A 23,856-nucleotide genomic window follows, 5' to 3' on the forward strand; every position below is an offset into this window, starting at 1 on the left:
AGGAACAAAATTTGGTGATCAAAAGTTTGAATAATCAAATCTGTTCTTAAAAGAAAAATGGTTTGTGTGACCCTGAGCAAGTCACTTAAAGCCCAATTGCCTCAGCCAAAAAAAAAAAAGAAAGAAAGAAAAATGGCAAAGTTGGATATGGGAAGATTTTAGAAAAAATAAAGGAGACTGATAATATCTTTGATTTAGCTTATTTTTTCAGTCTAGAGGACAAGGTAAACTATCCAATTTCAGATGTATAATATTTAGCAAAAGGGGTAAATGAAAGTAGATTTTCAAAGTCTCAGGAGTGATTTGCGTAATTGAGAGTGACAATACCTTAAAATTTTATGATTGTGAAGTGAATCATCATCTGTAAGGTCACTTTTAAATTTTGTTCCTTAGGTAAAATTTTTTTTGGGGGTATATTTTATTTGTATGAAAGCAAGTTTCCTACCTTTGCTTTCTGGAGGTAAGAAATGGCCTTTTATATCAGTCAGTTTAGTATATGGGAGGAGGCTAATGTGACTTTTGTTGCTTTTGATTCATGGGTATTTATGTTTTCTTTGTTTCCTTGCATAATCAAGAAATTATCAAGCATTTAAAGTACCTAGTATGTGCTAAATATTGTTGTGTGCTGGATATGCAAAGAAAAAAATGTAAAATAATTTTTCCCTTCAGAGAATTTAGGGCAAGATAGGTGGCTGAATGGAAAGATATTGGAGTAAAGAGTATTTGAGTTGAAATGTAGCTTCAGATGTTTGTCACCCTGGGCAAGTCCTGTTTGCCTCAGTTCCTTATCTATAAGATGAGCTGGAGAAGAAATAGTAAACCAGTCCAGTATCTTTGCCAAGAAAATGTTGGATGGAGTTATGGAGAGGTAGGTGTAATTGAAATAATGAACGAGATGAGGTGAGATCTTTCAAGGCAGTTGTGAAAATCGAGTAAAGTTTCATCTACTCCAGAGCTTAAGTAGGCCTGAAAGTCTTTGAGCATTAATTCAAGGGCATACTTTCCTGCTATCCTCCCATGACATCATTTTTTCCCTATTTCAATCAAATATGGGCAACTATGTAACTTATTGGTCAAGTTCAATTTCTTGGATAGTTCCCATGTTTAGAATGTAAGACCCTCAGTCAATGAGAATGAGGGTCAATGGTGGGAGGGGTATTTGCGTTAGGGATTATTTAAGTGTCAAACCTGTCTCCCGATTCTTGCGCAAACATACAATAAACTTTTGTTTTGCTACTAGAGATCTCGCCAGCTTATTTTTTTTAAATAATGACTCCTTACCATTTCTGAGCCCCACAATAACAATAGAGAAATTATAGAGAATATAAAATGAATGTATACATGCATGCATACACACATAGTACATACAAAATAAACTTTGGGGGAGTGAAAGAATGTACTATAATTGTGGGAATCAGTATAAACTATGTATAAAGTGTCATTTGAGCAGTTTTGAGGGAAAAGGGAAATTCTCAGAAATGGAGATGAGATGGAAGTAAATGCCAGGCATGCTTGACAGTTACTGAAAATCAGGCTGTGAGAAGGAACTCTGTGTGTGAGGAATAGCTGAAGGCCAGTTTGGTTGAACTGAGGAGTAGGGAAAGCAGAGCAATTTAGAGTAAAGCTGAAAAAGTAGATTGACTCTTGTGAAGGTCTTTAGAAGCTAAACTGAGAAACCCACATTTGTCCCTAGAGGCATTAAGGAGCCAATGGAATTGATTGGGTATAAAGTGATATTGTCATACCTGCATTTTAGGAAAATTATTTTGACATCTATTTGAAGATCTTACCATATTTGTAAGTACCTGGCAGCTATTTGAAGATCTGATCACATTTGTAATTACCCCTTGAATTTTAATTCAGGCTGCTGAATATATTAAATATTACTTTATGCTAGTTTAATGCTTTTCCCATTTCCCCATTTTTTTCAGCTAGAATATACTTTTTCTTATTTATTTTAAACATATGAATTGTTCTTGATGAATACTTTTAACTTGTCAATAAAAACTAATTTTTAAAGTATTTTCTAACATCTTTTATTTTTATATTACTAATGTTACTAAATCTCTACTTTTTCTCAGAGAGCCATACTCTTTAACAAAGAATAAAAATGGGGAGAGGAGAGAGAGAGACTAGTAATACTAACTAACCAACTCTCAAACAAATCTGAGAGTATATGAAATGTTACACATCCATAGTTTACCATCTCTGCAAAGAAGGGAGGAAGGTGCATTTTCTCCTCTTTTCTTTGAGTTAAGCTTGGTTTAAGTTTTTTCCCTGAAATATTCTTCTCTAAAATGTAATATTGTCTGGGAGCAGCTTTCTTTGGGGACTTCTAGAGGCAGCCTTAGTTTCAGTTCAGTAATCACCCCAAATGCAGCTAGGTGTTAAAGATCAAATCCTTTATTGTCTCTCTCCAAGTTGTGTCTCCTTTCCTGGGGCCCGGTTAGCTTTCTTAGAGGCTTATCTCTCTTCTTAGTTCCGAGACCTTAAGCTTCTGCGGCCAGTCCTTTGTCTTCTCTGATTCTGCCAGCTTCTTGAGGTCCTCCTGAATGTGTCTTGATTTTTGTGGGGGAGGCAGGAGGACTGCCACCATTTCTGGTCTTACTTAGTTCTCCCTGACTGAATTCTGGTTGAGGCTCCTAGCTTATATATGATTTCTTAAAGATGTGAATCTTGTGGAACTATAGTAAGTACTAAGTACATATACCTAACTAGAAAACTATTAAGCACCCTGCTAAACAATCATTGTCTCTATAAATTTCACAGACTTATCACCTTGTTTCAAGTTCTGGCCCACAACATTTTCTATTTAATAATTATCTCATCTGTCACTTACTTTTTTAAAAATAACAAACACCACCACTTTTAAAGAAAAAAGAAAATTTAAAAATCCAAGTAAAATAAGTTCCTGTATTGATCATTTCCAAAAATTATATTTGTCATTCTGCATCCTAAGTCTGTCAGGATCTCTGTTTTGATGTGGCTGGCGTTGTTCATCAATAATTGTTCCTTGATTAAAAATTGGTCTTTGTTTTTGATTTGAGTTCTTAAATCTTTCAGAGTTGTTTTGACAGAATTATTATTGTATAAAAATTGTCCTGGTTCTTTTTCTTGGCATTATTTCATAGTATTTTCTCCAAATTTGTTCTGAAACTGCCCTTTTCATCATTTTCTGCACAACGTATATCATACTTATATAGAATAATTTGTTGTTATTCTCCAATGTATGTGCATTCCCTTATTTTTCTAGTTCTTAACCACTACAAAAAAATCTTTTAAAATATTTTTGTATATATGGGTCCTTTTCTTTTTCCTTTGATCTCTTTGAGTCTATAAGACCGACTAGTAGTAGTGTAGCTGAGTTAGAGTATATATGTTAACAACTTTTGAGGCGTAGTTTTTCCGATTGATTGAAGCAGTTCATAACCCTTTATGTTAATGTACCTGTTTACTCACACCTCTGTATTTGTTTATTTTTTCTTTTTTTAAAATAGTACTTTTTTTGCAATTATATCATGACAGTTTTGAACATATTTTTTATAAGATTTTGAGTTCCAAAATTTTCTTCCTCATATACCCTGTTCCTAAAATGGCAGGCAGTTTGAATGATTAGTGTCTTTATACAACTAGATACCCTTAAAAGAGAAACTGATAATGGATATATTTTTTTTTCCCTTCTCTGCTTCTTTTCAAATTTTAATTCACATTGTTTTTTGTAATGTTCTGGCTAGCTCTCTGAAGGTCCTCCGAATGGGCCTTGGTTTCAGCAAAATAATCACCCCAAGAATAGTCAGGTCTTCTGACCCCCAAGTCCAATGCTCTTTCTGTTATACCAAATTGCTTTTCTTTTATTTAAACTGATATTTTTAGGGTAGATACTTTTCTTTTTTAAAAATTTTTAACTTATTATTTATTTTTTAATTATAGTTTTTTTTAATTTTCAAAACATATGCATGAATAGTTTTCAACATTCACCCTTGCAAATAGGTACTCTTTCTTAAAGTGCAGATATGAACCTGCCCATGCTTTTTCTCATCCTATAGAACTCTGAACCGTATATGGACTGTGATATTCTATGACTTAGAGCCTTGAATTATTGCTGAGAAAATATCATTATGAAATGATGGGTCTTTGTTTTACATAAAAACTTGGGGTCATTAAAATGAATGCAGTTTCTCAAATCAGTTCAGTTTTTTCTTCTGTTCCATTCTGGATTCATCTCATTGTTGGTTTGTAACATTTGTCTAAAATATATACAGGATCTCCTAGAAGTGTTAGTATATTTTAAGTTTTAATAGCTTTTGTTTTAAATAGTTTAAAATTGCACCAACATTTTTGAAACATCCTGTATATATCAGAGGTTCATTCAGCTGCATATCAAATTTGGACAAAAAGCATTCTTTATTGACTTTTTTCCCATTGTGGATAGTAAAGCCAAATTTTTAAGTGCCCATGAAACTCACTTAGGAACCAGTATTACTATTTGGGGATTTGATGCAATTAGCATAATGTCTTCCACAAATAGGAGCATCTAGATGACTTCACCTTGTCTAGGCAAGTTGTCTTTCATTTGAACTTTTCTTCTGTGATCATGGCAAACACACATTTCCCTGTTTTTGTTTTTGTTTTTGTCTTGACTGATTTAATGTGAGTATCATGAGGCCTATTCTCTATATCTTTAGCAAAATTTTATGTGACTAACATGGAAGAGAGAACCTCTAGGTGGCCTTTTTAATTCCAACAAATCAAGGACTTTTTCCACAGTCAAAAAAATAATAATCTCAGAGTTGTCCAATATTTTAAGTTCCTTTCAATCACTTGTTTTAAAGAAAAAGATGGCCTGCTATAAGACAATAAGTAGTATTAGTGTAAACGTACTTGAAAATTGATAAGAATTGAGGATTTGATTCAGGTAACAAACATTGTCATATGTGGCCCACACTACTTCTGAATCAGTTTTAAATGTACTTGAGAAATATCTAATAAAAAGAATAAAAATAAAGTAAAACATAGATAATGTTAATTTGAGCTTTTCTAATATGCAGTCCCCAGGGATCCTTTAATGTCCCCTTCCTCCCCTGGTTATTTGAGTCTGAAACTATATGATTTGGCTGGATATCAGAAGTGAGGAAAAATAAAGACTCACAAATGACTGAAATTGTGAATGTAGTCAATCTTTGATATCAGGAGTGGATGTCATTTTAGTTAAGATCAGGAATTTGTTTTTAAATATTTGTTTTTAGATATTAAGACGTTCAAGTAGCAGACTGTCCAAGTAGGAATGTCTGGTTAATTATTGAGAGTATGTTTATAAAACATGATGAGCTTGAGTATTTTCTTTATTAGAAATCAAAAGTAGATGAAAAATTTTCCCCCCAACATTTTATCAGCTAACATTCCCCCCCATAATTTTTACTCATGAAAGTTACAGCATAATATTTACTAAGAGACGCTGTAAAATCCTGAAGCACAATTGGAATCCTCAAAACAGATTTAGGTTATGTTTGCATGCACATTTGCCTTTTTCCTCTTATTGTAGCTTTCACTAGCTGTCTCTCCTGTCTGAAGCGCTATGCTACATTTACTCTACATTTTAGTTTCTTTGGCTTCTTTCAAGACTCAGCACAAAGTCCACTTACTGCTGTAGGCTTTTTCTGGTCTTCCAATATACTTGTGCCTTTTCTTTATTTGGCTTCCTTCATGTAGTCATGTGAAATAGTATAACTTAGAAAATTTTTGATTGTCAAGGTAATCAGATTGTCCTGAATCAGAGAACATGGAAAATGAACTACTTCTGCTAGAAATATAGAAAATTCTGTATTTTGTAGAACATTTCTTACAGATATATTGTTATGGCTGTTCTTCTTATATTAGTAAACTTGAAAAGCACTGAAAATAAGGGTTTTAGAAATATATTTGTGCTCTAAATTGGGAATGCAAACATGGTGCCATGAACAATTCATTTTGAGAATAAAAAAGGAATTCTTTTATGGACTCCGGTTAACTCTTTTACTATTTTGTTTTGATGGAGTGTTGCCTCCAGGTGGTGGTAGAGTTTTATGTACATGTTTAGAACAATAATTTTTTTCATAATTTATAAATTTTGATCAGGAATTTTATCATTTTCTTTCCCAGCTTCGTTAATTTTTTTAATTAGGAGTTCCCTGTGCAATATCCTGAGTATAAAAGATATTTGAAAGTACCTGTATTTTTATGTGTATTAAATTAAAGCTGAAAGAGTTGCAGCTTCACATGGGGTTCATTTGAGTTGTCATGGTTCTGAAATAGAGTGTCTAGAGTATTTAGAAGATCATCCACAGTACTATTTTGTTCTTGGGAAGTATCTTGTTTAAATCAATACACATAGTTCATTATTGTTTATGTGAAGTGTAATAAACGTGTTCATTACTGATAACTAGGAAAATAGCTAATTAAATGTGATGAGATTGTTCAGAAAAAAAAAACCACAAGGATTCAGAAGAACTTCTTTGAGTTAAGAACAGTGATTTAATGTTTTGGTCACATGTCTTTGCTTTTAATTTTTGCTTATATTTAAGATAGTTGAGGTTGTTTGATAATAATCTCTAGATAGTGATGTGTTATAGCATAAAATGTAAATACTTAACTAGTGAAATTAAAGAGAGATAATATTGATATGGTATAAAAATGAGATGTGTTGGAAAGGTACTGAATTGAGTCTAGTGATCAGTGTTCTAGTCTTGGTTCCTCTACTAGTATATTATAGCTCTTAAAGGTATAGGTGTTCCAGTGAAAACCTGATGGTAGACAATGCATAGTTTTGAGTGTCACAATTTTTCCAAACCCCACTTTCCTTATCAAAACAATTTAATGAAAGCAACTGGTGGTGCAGTAGATAAAGCACCAGGCCTGGAATCAATAAAATCTGAGTTCGGATATAGCCTCAAATACTTGCCTCTGTTATGTGACCCTGGGGCAAGTCACTTAATTTACCTGGGCCTAAGTTGCTTCAACTGTAAAATGTGGATAGTAATAGCACCTTTCTCTCAGGATTGCTCTGAGGATCAAATGAGATAATATTTGTAGAAAGCACTTAGCATGGTGTTTGATACATAGTTCCAATTTTCCTTCCTTTCCCCCACACTCTCCCCTAGATGATAAGTAGTCCGATACATGTTAAACATAGTAGAAATATATTTTATTCCAATATATGCATACATATTTATACTATTATCATGCCGCACAGGAAAAATCAAATCAGTTAAAAAAGAGAGAGAGAGAGAGAAGCAAAATAAGGTGCAAGCAAACAATAACAAGAGTGAAAATGCTATGATGTGAACCACACTCAGTTCCCATAGTCCTCTCTCTGGGTGTAAATGACTCTTTTCATTACTGATCAATTGGAACTGGTTTGAATCATCTCATTGTTGAAGAGAGCCACATTCATCAGAATTGATCATTGGATATTCTTGCTGTTGCTATGTACAATGATCTCCTGGTTCTGCTCATTTCACTTAGCATTAGTTCATGTAAATTTCTCCAGGCCTCTCTGAAATCATCCTGTGGTTGTTTCTTACAGAACAATAATGTTCTGTAACATTCATATACTATAATTTATTCAGCCATTCTCCAATTGATGGGGCATCCATTCAGTTTCCAGGTTCTTGCCACTACAAAAATGGCTGCCACAAACATTTTTGCACATGTGGCTCTCTTTCCCTCCTTTAAGATCTCTTTGGGATATAATCCCAGTAGTAGTAATCAAAGGATATGTACCGTTTGATAACTTTTTGAGCATACTTCCAAATTGTTCTCCAGAATGGCTGGATCAGTTCACAGTTCTACCAACAATGAATTACCATCTTCTTACTGGACAGCTCTACTTGGATATCTCAAATTCAGTATGATCAAAACAACTTAAGTCCTCTCTTGAATCATCTTTCTCCCTCATTTCCAAATCTAGTTATTAAATTAAATGGCTTGTACTTTCACTTGTAATTCACTCTTAGAATTTCTCTCTACTCATACTGATATTAATTCAGATAATCTTGTCATTATTTAAGTAATTTCTGAATTACTCTTTAAATTAATTTCCTCTCCAGCACTGAGGTAGTGCAGCTGAGAGTGTTAGATTTGGATTGTTTGATTGGTCTCCCTGATCTGACTTCAAATCTTGCCCCCAAAACATAAATTGCTGTGTTACTTTGGGCAAATTACTTCTCATGTTCTCAGTTTCCTCATCTGTAAAGTATGGATAATTATAGTACTACTTTCACATTCTTTCACACATCCTGTTCACATTCACATTCATATTATCAAATGAAGTAAATTGTGTCAAGTGCATTGTAAACCTTAAAGCACTATGTAATGCTATCTATTATTAGCTATTACTAGGTTAATATTCTTAAGACATAGATATGGCCATAGCTAATCATGATACTAAAAACCAAAATTCTGTGCTTATCTTTTGTCTCTTTGCCCAGGGTGGCCATTTACCAAAGGGTAAGAAATGTATTTTATAATTTTTTTTTTCTGTCATCTACATTTCTCTCTTAGAGAAACATGGCATAATAAAGAATAAAATAAGAAAAAAAAAAAGTTCAACAAATTAACCAGTATATCTACCAAGTTTAACATAGTGTTCATACCCATAGTTTCCTACCTCTACAAAGAAGGGAGAAGCTTTCTCACATTTATTCTTTGGGGCCATTCCTGATCGTAATTACTCAGCATTCAATTTAGTTGTTTATGGTGTGATATGTTGAGAGCCCAAAGAGACTTTAGAGATTATCAGTTTTCTTTTATTGTTTACATTGTTGTAGTTACTATATATAATGTTTTCTGGTTCTGTTTAGTTTTATCAGTTCATATTTTCTCATATTTCTCTGCATTCATTATATTACCATCATATAATGCCATAATTTCCTATTTAATGAGCATTACTTTATTTTCATTTCTTTGTTAGTGTTGCTATAAATATTTTCATTTATATGGACTTATCTTTTTGTTATTGTCTTCCTGGGGGTTTATGCCTAGGAGTAGAATTTCTGAGTCAAGAGGTAGATTAAACCCTTTTTAGTTAATTTTTTTAAAAACATAATTCCCTATTGCTTTTCAAAATGTTTATACTAGTTCATGTCTGCTTTATTTTGCTGTCTTGTCACAGAGTCCATCATTGACCTTCTTTTGTTATCTTTGCCAATTTCCTGGGCATGAAGTGAAACCTTAAGAGTTGTTTTGATTTGTATTTCCCTTATTATTGGTGTTTTGTAGCTCTTTCATATAGTTGGTAATTTTTTAAAAAAATTATTCTTTTACTGCTTAGTTATTGGGGAATGGCTTTAACCTTATCTACTAGTTAGCTGTTTATATATTTTGTATATCAGATCCATATTGAAGATATTTCATATAAAATTTTTTTCCAGTTTTCTTTTGTTCAATTGTATTGATTTTATTCATGCAAAAAAAGTTTTAGTTTTATACAGTTAAAAATAGATAACAAATGCAATTTAATCTTAGTAATTACTTTTGCCCTTCATTTGACAAGGATACTTTAGAGCAATTATCATCAAATTATCCTTTCATACTATATATTCCACTATAATTAGGTATTAAAGAATTTTTAACTTGCTTTCTAAGGCTATTCCAAACAATCCTGTTAACATTAGTCTTATGAATTCTTCCCTAAACACTTTTTTTTGGTAATGTTAATGTGATCTATACCAGAATAAATATTTCTTTGATAAATACTTTGTCTGTAGAGCTATATCAACAGCAGTATTTAGTGAAAGCAGTCCTTAGTGTGTTTAAAATCTGTTACTTCTTTGTGTGGATTTATTTCACTTAAGGAATATTGGAAGACTTTTTAAAGAATTTCCTCAGGTTCACGGAGATTAAGTGACTTGTCCAAGGTGATATAGGGAGTAAGTGACTTGTCCACAGTCATATAGTCAGGTTAGAGACAGATTTGAACCCAGATCTTCCTAACTTAATGCTAAGGTATTCATTATATATTTTTTTCACCTTTTATTTTTTTAAATAATGGCTTTTTATTTTCAAAATATATGCAAAGAGTTTTCAGTATTCACCTTGCAAAGCCTTTTGCCCCAAGTTTTTTCTCCCTCCTCTAAATAGCAAGTAATCCAATGTATGTTAAACATGTTTAATTCTTCCATACATGTATCTATAATTATCATGCTGCATAAGAAAAATGAGATCAGAAAGAAAACGAAAAGCAAGGAAACACTAAAAAAGGTGAAAATATTATTTTTTTTATTATTATAGTTTTTTATTTGCAATATATATGCATAGGTAATTTTTTAGCATTGACAGTTGCAAATCCTTTTGTTCCAACTTTTTCCCTCCTTCCCTCCACCCCTTCCCCCATATGTCAGGTTGACCAATACATGTTAAATATGTTAAAGTATAAGTTGAATACAATATATGTATACATGTCCAAACAGTTATTTTACTGTATAAAAAGAGAGAGACTTTAAAATATTCTGGTGCTGCTCATTTCACTCAGCATCAGTTCATGTAAGTCTCTCCAGGCCTTTCTGAAATCATCCTGCTGATCATTTCTTAGAGAACAATAATATTCCATAACATTCATATACCACAATTTATTCAGCCATGCTCCAATTGATGGGCATCCACTCAGTTTCCATTTTCTGGTCACTACAAATAGGGTTGCCACAAACATTCTTGCACATACAGGTCCCTTTCCCTTTTTTAAAATCTCTTTGGGATATAATCCCAGTAGTAACACTGCTGGGTCAAAGGCTATGCACAGTTTGATAGCTTTTTGAACATAGTTCCAAATTGCTCTCTAGCAAGGCTGGATGTATTCACAATTCCACCAACGATGTATCAGTGTCCCAGTTTTCCCACATCCCCTCCAACATTCCGCATTATCTCTCCCTGTCATTCTAGCCAATCTGATAGGCGTGTAGTGATATCTCAGAGTTGTTTTAATTTGCATTTCTTTGATTAATAATGAGTCGGAGCATCTTTTCATATGGCTAGAAATAGTTTCAATTTCTTCGTCTGAGAATTGTCTGTTCATATCCTTTGACCATTTATCAATTGGAAAATGGCTTGATTTCTTATAAATTAGAGTCAATTCTCTATATATTTTGGAAATGAGGCCAGAAATGAATCAGAATTTGGAAATGAATCAGAATCTTTGACTGTAAAAATGTTTTCCCAGTTTATTGCTTCCCTTCTCATCTTGGCTGCATTAGTTTTGTTTGTAAAAAAAAACTTTTCAATTTGCTATAATCAAATTTTTCTATTTTGTAATCAGTAATGATCTCTAGTTCTCCTTTGGTCATAAATTCCTTCCTCTTCCACAGGTCTGAGAGGTAAACTATCCTATGCTCTTCTAATTTATTTATAATCTCATTCTTTATGCCTAGGTCATGAACCCATTTTGACCTTATCTTGGTGTATGGTGTTAAGTATGGGTCAATGCCTAGTTTCTTCCATGCTAATTTCCAATTTTCCCAGCAATTTTTGTCAAACAGTGAAGTCTTATCCCAAAAGCTGGGGTCTTTGGGTTTGTCAAACACTAGATTATTAAAGTTATTGACTGTTTTGTCCTTTGAACCTAACCTATTCCACATCAACTAGTCTATTTCTTAGCTAATACCAAATGGTTTTGGTAACCACTGCTTTATAATATAATTTTGGATCTGGTACAGCTAGGCCACCTTCATTTGATTTACTTTTTCATTAATTCCCTTAGTTCTTGACCTTTTGTTTTTCCATATGAACTTTGTTATTTTTTGTAGGTCATTAAAATAGTTTTTTTGGAGTCTGATTGGTATAGCGTTAAATAAATAGATTAGTGTCGGGAGTATTGTCATCTTTATTATATTTGCTTGCCCTATCCAAGAGCATTTAATATTTTTCCAATTGGTTAGATCTGACTTTATGTGGAAAGAGTTTTGTAGTTTTGCTTATATAGTTTCTGATTTTTCCCTTGGCAGATAGATTCCTAAATATTTTATACTGTCAGTAGTTACTTTAAATAGAATTTCTCTTTGTAACTCTGTTGGATTTTTTTAGTGACATATAAGAATGCTGCTGACTTATGTGGGTTTATTTTGTAACCTGCAACTTTGTTAACGGTGTGGATTATTTCTAATAGCTTTTTAGTAGAATCTCTGGGGTTCTCTAAGTATACCATCATATCATCAGCAAAGAGTGGAATTTGGTTTCCTTATTACCTAATCTAATTCCTTTAGTTTCCTTCTCAGCTCTTATTGCCAAAGCTAGCATTTCTAATACAATATTGAATAGTAATGGTGATAGAGAGCATCTTTGTTTTACTCTTGATCTTATTGGGTATTGTTCCAGTTTATCCCCATTACATATGATGCTTGGTTTTAAATAGATGCTACTGATTATTTTAAGGAAAAGACCATTTATTCCTATACTCTCAAATATTTTTAATAGGAATAGATGTTGGATTTTATAAAATGCTTTTTCTGCATCTATTGAAATGCTTATATGGTTATTGTTTATTTGCTTATTAATATGGTATTATACTAATAGTTTTCCTAATATTGAACCAGCCCTGCATTCCTTGTATAGATCCTACTTGATCATGGTGTATTATCCTGTGGATGATTTTCTGTAGTCTTTTTGCTAATATCTTGTTTAAGATTTTAGCATCGATATTCATTAAGGATATTGGTCTATAATATTCTTTCTCTATTTCCAACCTACCTGGTTTAAGTATCAGTACCATGTCTCTGTCAATTTGTTAGGATTCTTTAATTCCCTATTTTTTCAAATAGTTTATATAGCATTGGGGCTAGTTCTTTAAATGTTTGGTAGAATTCACATGTAAATCCATCTGGTCCTGGGGATTTTTTCTTAGAGAGTTGATTAATAGCTTGTTCTATTTCTTTTTCTGAGCTGGGACTATTTAAGCAATTTCCTTTCTCCTCTGTTAATCTGGGAAGCCTATATTTTTTGAGGTAGTCATCCATTTCACTTAAGTTATCAAATTTATAGGTTATAAAGTTGGGCAAAGTAACTCATTATTGTTCTAATTTCCTCTTCATTGGTGGAAAGTTCCCCCTTTTCATTTTTAAGTCTAACAATTTGATTTTCCTCTTTCCTTTTTCTAATCAGATTTACCAAAGGTTTATCTATTTTATTGTTTTTTTTCATAAAACCAACTCTTAGTTTTATTTATTAATTCAATTTTTTTTTTACTTTCGATATTATTAATTTCTCCTTTTAATTTTAGAATTTCAAGTTTAGCATTTGATTGGGGGTTTTTAATTTGGTCTTTTTCTAGCTTTTTAAGTTGTAAGCCCAATTCATTGATTTTCTCTTTCTATATTTTATTCAAGTAAGCCTCTAGAGATATAAAATTTCCCCTTAATCCTGCTTTGGCTGCATCCCACAAATTTTGGTTTGATGTCTCATCGTTGTTATTATCTTGAGTGAAATTATTAATTGTGTCTATAATGTGATGTTTCACCCAATCAAGTCTTTTCCTGCTCTATTCTATTCCATAGTGATCTCCCTGAAGCACAGGCTTAATTATATATCTTTCCTTTTCTCCTTGACTTCTCCCTTTCCTTGTTACCTCCAGAAGAGATATAAAATCTTTACTCTTTCCTACTATCTAATCATCTTTACTTCACAATACTTTTTATTCAATTTTATTCCCCTCTGTGATTCTGTGTAACTCAGTGGCCCTGGGCTTCTATGCTGTTCCTTGTATACAATACTTCTTGTTGAGTCTTTGCATTGACTTGAGTCTTTGCACTGACTGTAAACTACACCCCTCCCCTTCATTCTTAGAATTATTTTCCTCTTTATTTTGGATTTCAGCTCCCTTGGTTTATTCAAGAGTTAGTATGTTCTTTGTTTTGCCTTTACTGCTCTTTGATCTCCTAGTGTCTTTTCTCCATATCTACAATTTCTTTGTAATCTACAATTTATGGTATGTAACTTGTTTGTACTTAATTGTTTGCATATTGTCTTCTCTATTAGAATGTGAGAGGAATTGCTTTTATTTTTCTTTTTATTCCTACCACTTAGCACAGTATCCGGCACAGATTAAATGCTTAGTAAATTCTTGTTGATTCTGATGATGCTGATGTTAGAAGAGGAAGGTTAATGAGAGACTCCCAAATGAATGCAGCAGTGGAGATGCCATAGAAATTTGTTGTAATTTAGAGAATCTATTTTATATAATCTATCATAATGTGCAGTTAAATTATCAGTTCATTTTCCCCTAAAGTCATTGAACCTTTTTGCTTTGTTCACAGCTTTATATTCCGTAATATTATTTTGTGTATTTTTGTGGATACCATTTGTCTACTTTTATTATGAAGAGAAGGAGGAAGATGATAGTAGTAGATGTACTGTAAGTATTACATTTTATTCAGATTTTTAAGTTTAGGAAAAATTACCTAAGAATAAGAATGGGGATGATATTCTTCCTTATTCATTCTCCTTCCACCAAATGAAAAAAAATATAAAGAGCTTGAGTGTCAGAAGAAAAATGAAAAAGTAGACTAAATAATATTTGTGCTGTTTTTCCATTGTAAAAATTCCTGAGCTTAATCAAATAAAACTTAAAATTTTCAAGGAGCATTTTATTATTCTCTTACCCTTAATTTTTACTAAGGCTTGCATGGTAGATATTGCTAACTTGTTTTATAATTGCAAGGTTTAGATATTCTAATTGCTATTAAGGTTATTATTATGTTAGACAAAACTTTGAATATAATAATCACTTAGCTTTATTCAAAATGTTTAATGTTCCATTTTGCATCACATAAAATTTGATTGTTATTTTTAATTCAAAAAGTAGGGAGAGTAAAGGTGAATTTTTCTTGTTCTAAAGAGAAAGAGATGTCTTTAAGAATTTTACTGAAATATCCCATAGTGGTAGAGCACTGAAAGATGGGAATTTAGGCATTACAGTTCACATAAACACCTAACTGTCCAACAAAAAATTTAAGACTAGAAGGTATAATTTGCAAAAATGTGTTTAAGGTAATATATTCCCACTTAAAAAAAAGATTGAATCTTTAAGTCTTGAAAATGAAAAATGTGCCATTTTGGAATTAAATGTGTTTTGACACTTACTTTGTAGAGTTAAAGTGTCTCCCAAATCTTTGTTTCTTTTCTATCTAGCAAATTAAAACAGCCTTCAAGTACACTTTGGGATTTGCTGTCATTTGCTCACTTCTTCTTTTGGTTGGGTAAGTATTGTCACTTGTATGAACGATACTAACATGTTTCATCTTTTTGGGCTTCTCTGAGAGATTATATGTTAATGCTGACATTTGATAGGTATGCAGTCTTGGGTAAATCACTTAACATCTTTGAGTGTATTTCCTTAGCTGTGAATCAGTTTCTAAAATTTACTTGAAATAACTTGCCTCAAAGTCAGGAAGATCTGAGTTTAAGTTTCACCTCTGATTCACTGACTTTGAGAACCTAGACGAGTCATTTGCCTTCTTAGGGCAAAAACAATTCTCTTAAGACTTTCTGTGTTGTTTGGGACATTTTGGGACCTTTCTGTACCAGTGAAATGCCAAGATTCAAAAAATGATTTTCTTTAGTTACTATAAGTGAAACACTTTAAAGTTTGTAAAGTGCAATGTCCATGCCATTCAAAAAGTGTCCATACCACTTTTATTCCCTTTTCATTGGAGCACAATTTTCTTACTTTCATTTTTAAAATGAGGAGGTATTCTATTGGAAAATTTTTTTGTCTTATTATTTAGCTTGAATTGTTCTTAATTTTCTGTACTTTTATTATAGTTGGTTTTGCTGTAAAATACCTCTTGCTTAGCAAATTACAGTTAATTGCAAAAGGAAATAAAGTGGGGAGAAAGGGTAATAAGGTGGGGAAAGCATTGCGCTTTTTGATTTTGTAGAAGTCACCTTCTTGGACTTTGTTTTTCTTATTCTTAATGTGAGAGTGTGATCTCTGTGAGCCTTTCCAGTTTAACTTTAAGTTTATTTTTAATACACATTGCTTTATGAATCATGTTGGGAGAGAAAAATTAGAGCAAAAGGGAAAAACCATGGCAGAGATAAAAGAACAGAAAAAAAAGTGAACACAGCGTGTGTTGATATACATTCCGTCTCTTTAGTTTTTTTCCTGGATGTAGATGGCATTTTCTATCCAAAGATCCAAAGTGCTTTAGATCACTGAACCACTGAGAAGAGCCAAGCATTTCATAGTTGATCATTGCACGGTTTTGCTGTTATTGTATACAATGTATTCCTGGTTATGCTTGGTTCCCCCAGAATCAGTTCATGTAAATCTTTCCAGGCCTTTCTATAATAAGCTTGTTCATCAGAACAATGAGATTCCATTACCTTCGTGTATCACAACTTGTTCAGCTATTCTCTAATTGATGATTATCTACTCCTTTTCCAATTCTTTGCTACCACAAAAAGAGCTTAGAGCTAGACATTGAAGAGCTAGACCAAGGTCATCCACTGTGTTTTAGGGTCATTGCCAGCCAATCCTAACTTTTGTCTTGCCACTGAACTTGATGACTTTGGAAATAAGCCTGTAGGTCCTTTTCCCTCCTTTATGATTTCCTTGGGATATAGACCCAGTAATGGCACTGCTAGATAAAAGGATATGCATAGTTTTATAGCCCTTTGAGCATAGTTTCATATTGCTCCCCAGGTTGGTTAGATCATTTCATAATTTCACCAACAATGTATTTGTGCCCTTTGAGCATAGTTAAATGTTGCTCTCCAGGTTGGTTAGATTATTTCATAATTTCACCAACAATGTATTTGTGTCCCAGTTTTCCCACACTATCTCCACCATTATCTTTTCCTGTCATTTTAGCCAATCTGAGAGGTATGAGACAGTACCTCAGAGTTGTCTTAATTTGCATTTCTCTAATTAAGAGTGATTCAGTTTAACATTTTGTGATTGGATGGAACTTGTGGAGCCAAACCAAGCAGAAATTATCTCATGTATATGTTCACGTATACAGTAATGTATTACAATTATTCAACAGTCTCAGATATGTGGAACCTGATGAACTAATTAATTAATGCATTGAAGTAGAGACCCTTCCTTAGAATCTGTTTCTCCTTTAGATGCAATTCCGACAAGTTTTAATATCTTTTTTTTCCTAGGCAATAAATCATCAGAAATTATGTGTATGTATGGGGAAGAGTACAATTAGAAGCAAACCTACTGATAGGGGAAAGTAACAACTCTATGAAAATAAGTAAAAAGATAGATCAAAAGCATGTGTTATAGTTTTTAGCTAAAGAATCAGAATACACTTCTGAGGATAACAGTTTAGGATACTGAATACAGTAGGAATTTAGAAAACTGTAAAAGATTATTGTGAGATAGAATAGCTACACCTTCAGTGTAGCTGGAATTTGAGTATAAGTGAAGAAAAAAATTCTTGGTTTGAAACCTGGGAGGCAGATAGATATGGTACAATGTGGATGGTGAGTCAGGCCTAGAGTCAGAAAGACTCATATTCCTGAGTTCAAATTCAACCCAGATACTTAATAGCTATGTGACCCTGGGCTGTTTGCCTTGTTTTCTTCCTCTGCCAAATGAGCTGGAGAAGGAAAGGGCAAATCCTTCTATTTTCTTTGCCAAGAAAACTCCATTTGGGGTCATGAAATGTTGGACATGACTGAAAATGACCAATAGCAAGAGAAGAAATGACAACAAATTTATAGAGAAAGACACAAACAGTATTCTTCTCTAGGTGGTGCTCATCCTGAAAATACACTTCTAGCCATGAAATTCACACTGGAATTGGATTTGTGGATATTCAGGAGGATTAAGAGATTCGGTGTAAGGGTTTGCCAAACTTTCTTTTCAGAGCTGATTTTCAGGGTTGATACCTTTGGTGTTTACCTTTCACTCAACTTTCATGTGTGGTTCCAAGAATTTGTAGCATGTGCAGTGGTCATACTTTGATAAACTGTCTTGACAGATGGCCTAAACCAGCTAAGGGTAACCGATAGGCTTCAAACTCATTGGTGAGTTAGAGAGATGTGGAATGCTTAGAGCTAGACATTGAAGAGCTAGACCAAGGTTATCCACTGTGTTTTAGGGTCATTGTCAGCCATTTTCACTTTTGTCTTGCCACTAAACTTGATGACTTTGGAAATAAGCCTATACAACACTGCTTCACTTAAATCCAGGTTGTCTAAGTCAGGATATCACTTTGTGACATCATTGGTCCTCTAAAGTGAAGGACAAGCAACACTTTCTTAAAATGAAATGTTAGCGTTACAGTAATCCTTAAGAGGAAGTCTGGTATTGTGACTGAGAGCTGGTCTTGGATGTAGGAAGTGCTGATTTCCAGTCCCACTGGTGACACACTGACTGTGACTTTACCTTTTAGTGCTGTAGGCACTAGGTTTGGTGTGGTTGTTGCATGTTATCCCCCCATTAGAATATGAGCTCTTTGAAGTCAGGGACCACGTTTTTACATTTTTAAAAATTCATCATACTTAGCACAGTGCTCGTAAATTTTTGTTGATTTGTTTTTGATTCAAAATACGTTAAATGCTCTTTTTGTTTCAATTGGATTTTTTTTTTAATTTTCTAGCAGTATGCTATTAGAAAATAAATACATTTTTCATCTTGTTAGTAAATTTGATAAGTAGTTCTGTCATTTTACAAATGTAAAAAGTAGGGTTTTTTGTTTGTTTTTTTCCTTGCTAACTGAGGTTTGGTTATATCCAAAGTAATATTATTTAAATTATTTATTACACAAAAAATTCTTCAATCATGTTTAAATTTAAATTATTCATCTTATTTTCTGGAAGCAGTGTGGCTCATATTGAAGGTGACATATTCGTAGCTTTCTTATAATTTGCCTGTAAATAAATGATTTATAACTGCTAGTAAAAACAGCACCTGACTTTATGGTAATGATAGTGAGTTTGATTCTAGCCAAGTTCAGTCTCTAAAATGATAATGTGATACCTTTAAGACCTTCTAGGTTGATAAGTTTAAGATCAATATATTTTTCCTTCCTCATCTCCCTCTTCCATCTACTGAAATTTAGCTTTTTCCAAGATAATGTGGAAAGAATGCTGCACTTGGAATCAGAAGATCTAGATTTCTATTTTTTCCCATATTTATTGAACCTTCTTAAACCCTTTTTACTTACCACCTCTATGATCTTGGGCAAGTCATTTAATCACTGTTTGCTCCAGTTTCCTTAGTTGTAAAAAGGTCTAATAGTACCTACCTTGCACAATTATTTTAAGGATCAAATGCCAAGTCCCATTCTATAAAAAGGAGAGAAAAACATTTGCTCTGTTCTACTGCATTATCTGGTGGGTCAAATGAGATTATAGATATTTAAGTATTTTATATATTATTAAAATCCATGTTAAAATGAGGAATAAGTTGGGTTATCCAATCTATATTTTGAATAAAAGAAAAACTTCAGATTTAACCATTTTGAAAAGCATGGGAAAATATAAGTACCTATATTTTGAAAGAATTATTGTAAAAGTTATTTTTGTAAATTTGGTTTAAATGATAATAAATATGAAAGTACATATATCTACATTATTTCATTTAAAACTAACAACAATCTTATGCGATAGGTACTATTTGTGGTATTTTTGTCAGGGGAGGAAACAGTGAATTAGAGAGATGAAGTGACTTCCCTATGGCCATATGGCCTGTAAGTGTTGACTTTTGGGTCTCTTTTTTGACCACAAGTCCAGCACTGAATTAATGAGGACTTACCTAAAGGAAATGGATTATATTAAATTTTTCCTATTAGGACTGTGTCATTTTCAAAAAAAAAAAAAATGTCATAATCTGTTTGTCTGAACCTTTATTGTAAACTTTTATTGCCTACAAATTATATTGTTCTAGCTTTTGATTTTAACATTATTAGTATGTTTTTAATTAGTCAGGAAAGGCATAATAGAGTTGAGGGACTGGAAAGATTAAATTTTTTTGCGTGTGAAGTCTTTTTAGATCAACTCTTTCTAATTCTAGTTACTTTGGTTATGTCTTGTCTTATGTATTAAATCATATTCTTGTGTCTCAATTTAGATAAGTCTTCTAATTCTGTAAATGATGATTTCAAGTTATTACAAAAAGACTTATTTCTATTTGGGAACTGTAGCCTTTGTCTTAATTTTTCACTACCAAAAATCAACAGATTAACTGAAAGAAAAGAAAGTGAGACATTTGCAGAATATGGCTAAGAAACAACTGAGTTTTCATTTATACATGACTTACCAGCAATAGAGAATAATTGGTGTGTTTGCTATGAGGACAAGGAATTTGAGACAATTTGAGATGGACAGTTTACTGTGAGTTAGGTCTGTGGTCATTTGTACATTTAACTCAGCTTCTGCTTATATAGAGAGTAGCAGTGCTCAGCACACTCCTGCTGCCCATCCTAAGAGGGGTACCCCAAGTCTGTCAGGGATTCCAAAGGGGGGAAAAGTGGGAGTAGCACGAAGTTGACTCCATGCTGGGACAGACCCTACCAGGTGTTACTGACCTCAGACACTGCAATATGGATCCAGGAATAAGGCTGGACACATCATACCAGAACAAAAAGTCCTGTGGTACCACCTTTATTGGAATGGACAGTTGAAGATAACAGAAACTTCAAATTATATTTGAGGAGGGGACCTCCACTGAATGGGAATACAATCTCTGAACCCAGTGCATTGTAATTGTCTATGTATCACTCTTCTTATTACTTTGTGCCTCTTTACCTGTTTTGGAGCTGATGTATTTTCCCCTAGGAATTTCACCTTGACCTCACAGTGTACTCACCTACCTCTTAATTGGACAGGGATCTGTTGTATTGGATTAATAAGGCCAAATTGTTTTTTTTTTTTTCTTCCTGAACAGGCATTCCTAAATCTTTAGGGATTCATTAGTATGATGATTTGGGAAGAGAGATAAGGAGTTTAAATACCTCCATTACCCAGACAAGGAATGCAAATAGTTGGGGTGACACCTGGCCCCCAGAAAGAATAATTAAAAAGTATGGGCCAACCACCTGGGCTCAAGATGGAAGTTGGGGATGTAGAATCTAGAATCCCAATATATATGTTGACTAGGATAATTAGACTTCAAGCAATTATACAGATTAACTAGAATAGTCTGAAACTCATTATCTAGAATGATTAGGTTGGAAGGGAAAGCTGAAGCATCTGTTAGATGGATGGTGCTAAAAGGGTGGGAGCAAGTGCTCCCAAGAAGTGCCCCAAGAAGACCAACAGGAGGCAGAAGGGGATAAGGAATTAAATAGGGAATGTGAAATTGCTACAAAAATTTGAAGATATCTCAGTGTATAAATAAGAGGGGGGACTGAACGAGATGAAGTGAGATCTTTTAGAACAGTTGTAAAAATTGAGTAAGGCTTCATCTACTTCAGAGTTGGAGTAGGCCTGAAGGTCCTTGAGCATTGACTCAAGGGAACACCTAAGTCCCCTTCCTGCTATCCTCCCATGATATAATTTTCTCCCTACTTCAATCAAATATGGGCAACTGTGTACTTATTGGCCAAGTTCAATTTCTTGGATAGTTCCCACGTTTAGAATGTAACCTCAGCCAATGAGGATGGAAAGTGTAAAACCTGTCCCAGAAGGTGCCTCCTCCCTTCATTTACCTGCTTGATGGGTGGGATACCTGATTCTTGCAAGAACATACTTTGCTCTTAGAGATCTCTCCAACTTTTTATTAAATGGTGACCCCTCACCATTCTAAGTTACACACACACATTCTCTCTCTCTCTCTCTCTCTCTCTCTCTCTCTCTCTCTCTATCTATCTATGGAGCTCAGATATACTAAAAATGATAGACTACAAGACAAGAATACAAGAGCGATGTTGGTAAAATATAGAAGAAAATAAAAACCTGAGTAAAGTACTATTGTTCACAAGGAAACTTTTAAAAACTACTTTGAACTGAAAAAGGTGAGGAAGCTGACTCCTTGGTGTAGATAGATAATAACAGATAATAGAAAGTAGAGAGACTAGCAGACTTACATTATTTCTAATTTTTGATTCAGTTTCCTTATTTAAGGAAAATGTTCTATAGATTGAAAAGAATGAAACCGAAGATATATGTGGTGCTAATAAGGGAAGACCTAGCTGCTTTAAATGCTTTTTCATCTTACTCAAATAAATTACATACCTTTTTTTTTTTTTTTTTTTTTTTGACATGTTCGATTAGACTTTTCTATTATCTTTAAGGAACTATGGAGATGCACAAATATTTTTCAGATTTATCTAAGTAAAGGAAGGGTGTTTTTCAAACCAGAGGCTTGATGGAATTACCAAATGAGTATTTTAATCACTTAATTTAATCATTAGGAAGCACTACAAGTTGTTGACCTTGTGCTTTTCAATACTTTTTTATTAATAACTGATCAAAATGTATCATTTGTGATGACCTGTAGAGCACTACTATGTAAGAGTCTGTTACGATGTCCCTTGCCCTCCTTTAAGATCTCTTTGGGATATAAGCCCAGTAGAAACACTGCTGGATCAAAGGGTATGCATAGTTTGATAACTTTTTCAGCATACTTCCAAAATGCTCTTTAGAATGGTTGGATCTGTTCACAGTTCAACCCACAATGTATAGGTGTCCCAGTTTTCCCACAGATTGATCTGTTTTTGCCAGGTCCTTATCAGAGTAGAAAACACAGAGACATAAAAAAACATAAGTCTTTGATACTGAATTATTTTATTTTATTTTTAATTTTTTTAAAATTATAATAACTTTTTATCGACAGAACCCATGCCAGGGTACTTTTTTACAACATTATCCCTTGCACTCACTTCTGTTCTGATTTTTCCTCTTTCTCCCTCCACCCCCTTCCCTAGATGGCAAGCAGTCCTATATATCTTAAATATGGCACAGTATATCCTAGATAAAATATATGTGTGCAGAACCAAACAGTTCTCTTGTTGCACCGGAGGAATTGGATTCAGAAGATAAAAATAACCCAGGAAGAAAAACAAAAATGCAAACAGTTTACATTCATTTCCCAGTGTTCTTTCTTTCGGTGTAGCTGCTTCTGTCCATCATTGATCAATTGAAACTGAGTTAGGTCTCTTTGTTAAAGAAATACACTTCCATCAGAATTCATCTTCATACAGTATCATTGTTGAAGTATATAATGATCTCCTGGTTCTGCTCATTTCACTCAGCATCATTTCATGTAAGTCTCTCCAAGCGTCTCTGTATTCATCCTGCTGGTCATTTCTTACAGAACAATAATATTCCATAACATTCATATACCACAATTTACCCAATCATTCTCCAATTGATGGGCATCCATTCATTTTCCAGTTTCTAGCCACTACAAACAGGGCTGCCACAAACATTTTGGCATATACAGATCCCTTTCCCTTCTTTAGTATCTCTTTGGGGTATAAGCCTAGTAGTAGCACTGCTGGGTCAAAGGGTATGCACAGTTTGATAACTTTTTGGGCATAATTCCAGATTGCTCTCCAGAATGGTTGGATTCGTTCACAACTCCACCAACAATGCATCAGTGTCCCAGTTTTCCCACATCCCCTCCAACATTCATCATTATTTTTTCCTGTCATCTTAGCCAATCTGACAGGTGTGTAGTGGTTTCTCAGAGTTCTCTTAATTTGCATTTCTCTGATTAATAGTGATTTGGAACACTCTTTCATATGAGTGGTAATAGTTTCAATTTCATCATCTGAAAATTGTCTGTTCATATCCTTTGACCATTTATCAATTGGAGAATGGCTTGATTTCTTATAAATTAGAGTCAATTCTCTATATATTTTGGAAATGAGGCCTTTATCAGAACCTTTAACTGTGAAGATGTTTTCCCAGTTTGTAATTTTGTTTGCATTA

General features: G+C 33.4%; 1 protein-coding gene across 1 annotated transcript in view; it reads left to right on the forward strand.

The window, feature by feature from the left end:
* LMBRD1 (LMBR1 domain containing 1) overlaps nt 1–23,856 on the forward strand; it is a 168,002-nt gene that overhangs the window by 15,350 nt on the left and 128,796 nt on the right. The window contains exons 4-5 of the mRNA XM_031964672.1: nt 14,277–14,374; nt 15,151–15,218. Coding sequence (XP_031820532.1) covers nt 14,277–14,374; nt 15,151–15,218 — 166 coding nt within the window. The remainder of the gene's footprint in view (nt 1–14,276; nt 14,375–15,150; nt 15,219–23,856) is intronic.

Source organism: Sarcophilus harrisii, chromosome 4 (genome assembly GCF_902635505.1).
Source record: "Sarcophilus harrisii chromosome 4, mSarHar1.11, whole genome shotgun sequence".
In the NCBI taxonomy this organism is placed as follows: Eukaryota; Metazoa; Chordata; class Mammalia; order Dasyuromorphia; family Dasyuridae; genus Sarcophilus; species Sarcophilus harrisii.